Source organism: Mus caroli, unplaced genomic scaffold (genome assembly GCF_978045245.1).
Source record: "Mus caroli unplaced genomic scaffold, Mus_caroli_1 scaffold_8, whole genome shotgun sequence".
Classification (NCBI taxonomy): Eukaryota; Metazoa; Chordata; class Mammalia; order Rodentia; family Muridae; genus Mus; species Mus caroli.
In genome coordinates this window covers 78,571,896-78,575,306 of record NW_028227263.1, presented here as the reverse complement: position 1 = coordinate 78,575,306, position 3,411 = coordinate 78,571,896, and the positions used below count along the sequence as shown (strand labels likewise).

The 3,411-nt window shown below is 44.8% G+C and overlaps 1 protein-coding gene across 8 annotated transcripts in view; it reads left to right on the top strand.

The window, feature by feature from the left end:
* Nucleotides 1–2,398, top strand: part of Fam169b (Protein FAM169B) — an 82,406-nt gene extending 80,008 nt beyond the window's left edge. For all 8 annotated transcript variants that reach the window (XM_021167236.3, XM_021167234.3, XM_085841645.1 and 5 more), the window contains one exon: nucleotides 416–2,398. In XM_021167236.3, coding sequence (XP_021022895.1) covers nucleotides 416–490 — 75 coding nt within the window. In that variant the 3' untranslated portion in view covers nucleotides 491–2,398. The remainder of the gene's footprint in view (nucleotides 1–415) is intronic.
* Nucleotides 2,399–3,411: the final 1,013 nt, after the last annotated feature.

Sequence of the window (3,411 nt, the reverse complement as noted above, 5' to 3'; positions counted from 1 at the left end):
GAGTTGGGCACCCAGTGCAGTGAACACCACAAAAATGGTTGTTTGGTACTGTAGGGATAATGACTTGGGAAGGGTGGGCATGCCCACTCCAGCCTGAGCTGTTTGGTGTATTCTGACTCGTGTTAGCTGAGTGTGTCCATCAGATAGATGCTGGTGCTGGATTTGTGGCTCTCCTGCTCTGCTCTGACCTTATTTAAATCTTGTACAGACTGGCCTTCGGGTCCATCCAGCAAATATGTGCACCTGTGACAAATATGTTCCCCTGTGTATGACAAGCTGGTTTGTTCAAACATGACTTATCCCCTTTAATCTTAGCATGAAGGATGGGGCTAGCCAAGCCAGGTCACCCCGGGTCCTATGTCTAGACCTGCACTGTCCGGCAGGACCTCATCACAGTGTTACTTTCTGATTTCAGGAGTGGGCTGTTGGAGAACCGGAGAGGACACAGAATGACCGACGGTGTGCGGAAGTGTGTGAGGAAGCGCGTTAGGTGTGAACTCGGCACCTAACTCCTCAGAGGTCCGTCTGGCTTCTCCAGGAACGGAGCCTGAGGGTTTTATACAGCCCTGAATAGTCTCTGGTCCCGAGGATGGTGTTTGTTATCTCTGGCTCCCCTGGTAGGCTCCGGAACAACAGGGTCTGAAGACGTGCTTGGGTGAGCCAGTTACTCAATGGGAGCCACTTTTGTGGGCCAACTGTTGGCAGATGCAGGACTTTAGAACGTCATTCATTAAAATGACCATTGCTTCCACTCCCCAGGAGGATAGGAGGGAGATGCGTGGGACCCTGTGAATGAATGCACACCCTTCCCTTTAGTGGAAACAGGCTCAGAGATGGACCATGGTTCCCATCCATGTTGTACATTCAGCCCTGTTGTAACCTCAGAGCTCCACAGTGGAGTTTTTCAGGGAGACACATTCCTTCTCTGGGGACTTGTCAGTCACTTCTGAGCTCCTTGAGGACACACACCAGGGCTGGATAATGTCAACCATGCCAGGGCCCAATGGTGGCCACTGTGGGCCTTGGACTGCATTAGGCTCAGTGTACTGCCCGTGTTGCCTTCAATGCCATCGGGTCCAGATGTCTGCATGCAGGGGAGGATTTCTACCTGAGAAAGCGAGCCTGGCACTTTATGTTCCCTGAATGCTCAACAACATATGCTGTGGGGCCTTATATTTGTCAAAGCGTGCAGCTCTTTGCTCATTTCTACATACATGCACACATGCATGCGTGCACACATACATCTCTCATTTTCTCTCTCTTCTTTTTCCTTCACCTCTTCTCTTCCTCTCCCCTTTCCTCTAACCATTTATCTGTATATATATATATATATATATATGTGTGTATATGTATGTGTGTGTGTGTATATATATGTGTGTGTGTATACACATATATATACACATATACATATACATATACATATACATATACATATACATATACATATACATATACATATACATATACATATACATATACATATACATATACATGTTGTGATCGTTTGTGTATGCTAGGCCCAGGGAGTGGCACTTTTAGAAGGTGTGGCCCTGTTGGAGTAGGTGTGTCACTGTGGGTGTCTGGCTTTAAGACCCTCATCCTAGCTGTCTGGAAGCGACTATTCTGGTAGCAGCCTTCAGATGAAGATGTAGAACTCTCAGCTCTGCCTGCGCCATTCCTGCCCAGATACTGCCATGCTCCCTCCCACCTTGATGATAATGGACTGAATCTCTGAACCTGTAAACCAGCCCCAATTAAATTTTTTTTTTTTAATAAGACTTGCCTTGGTCATGGTGTCTGCTCACAGCAGTAAAACCCTAACTAAGGCACACACACATATATCATACATAAACATATGTACACAACCATACACACATGTACACTCACACATACATTCTCTCTATTTCCTTTGATTCACTGCTGTATCCCCTATCAGTCTGTCCTCTCTTGTTCCTTCCTTTCTCCACCCATCCAGCATGCTTTCTGTGGGACAAACTCTGTGTTGTGCTTGGGACATTAAACTGAGGCTTGGTTTCAGCCTCAGGGAGCTGCTCTCTCTGGGTGGGCTGCCCTGAGTGTCCCCTGCAGTTTCTCTTCGTCTCACACGCATTGCAAAGAGGGAGGGGCCCAACTGTGAAGAAGCAGAGCTTGCAGCTCCATACAGGGGCATCACGAGGACCCCGTTTGCATATGGGGTCTGTGAAGGAAGCCCGGACCACAGACATGGACTGAACATCTGGGGGGTGCTTTGTGTGGGACCCCACACATTCTTTAACATGTAGTTTGTGTGTTGTGAGGATTTCTTGTTTTCTGTTTATTTGAAAATTAACTCATAAGTTTCTCTGTGATTTAATAACATTATTGCTCAATAAAGACCTTCCATATATTAATAGCTTAATTTTAGGACTTGCAAGGTGCCCATGGTGTTGGGAGAGGTTCTCTGGATCAGAGCAGTGCCCACCCTGGTGTTGGCACAGCAGATGCCAGCACTAGGCTGGTGCAGGGTGCCTTCTGGGGAGGGCACTGTGGGACTTCTTTGATTGTCAGTGTGCGGTGAGCCTGTTTATGCAAGATCATTAATTCTGTTTTTACTCAGGTTTTTAAATGGACTTGCCTCCCTCACCCACTTTGAAACAGGGTCTTGCTGTGTAACCCAGGCTATACAAACACACCACCTTTCTGTCTCAGGCCCCAGAGTGCTGGGATGACAGTTTTAAACAGCTGTTGCGAATACAGTTTACTGAATGTAAAAGTGATTTTCAGGGCTTCGGCAGCCACTGCCCCAATGGATGACAATGTTCAGAGGTCTTAACTGTGTTCCAGCATATGTCAGCACTCTGTTCCTTTTCAGGGCTGAGTAATATTCCACCACATGGATCCATGGCGCCACATTTCATCCAGTCCTCTGGGCAGTTGGATTGAGTTCTAGCTTTGCCTGAAACAATAATATTGAGATTATTGCTTTAATTTCCATTTCCCCGATTGTCAAGGAAAGTGGAAACTTTTAAAAATATTTATTGACCCTCTATGTTTCTCTCTCTCTCTCTCTCTCTCTTTCTTTCTTTCTTTCTTTCTTTCTTTCTTTCTTTCTTTCTTTCTCTCTCTCTCTCTTTCTTTCTCTCTCTTTCTTTCTTTCTTTCTTTCCTTCTTTCTCTCTCTTTCTTTCTTTCTTTCTTTCTTTCTTTCTTTCTTTCTTTCTCTCTTTCTCTTTCTTTCTTTCCTTCTTTCTCTCTCTCTCTTTCTTTCTTTCTTTCTTTCTTTCTTTCTTTCTTTCTTTCTTTCCTTCTTTCTTTCTTTCCCTCTTTCTCTCTTTTGAGATTTATTTGTTCAGTTCGCTGACCAGTTTATCCAATGACTATTTTTGGTGTTTAAGTTTTGCAGTTTTTTTTTTTTTTTATATTGTATATACTA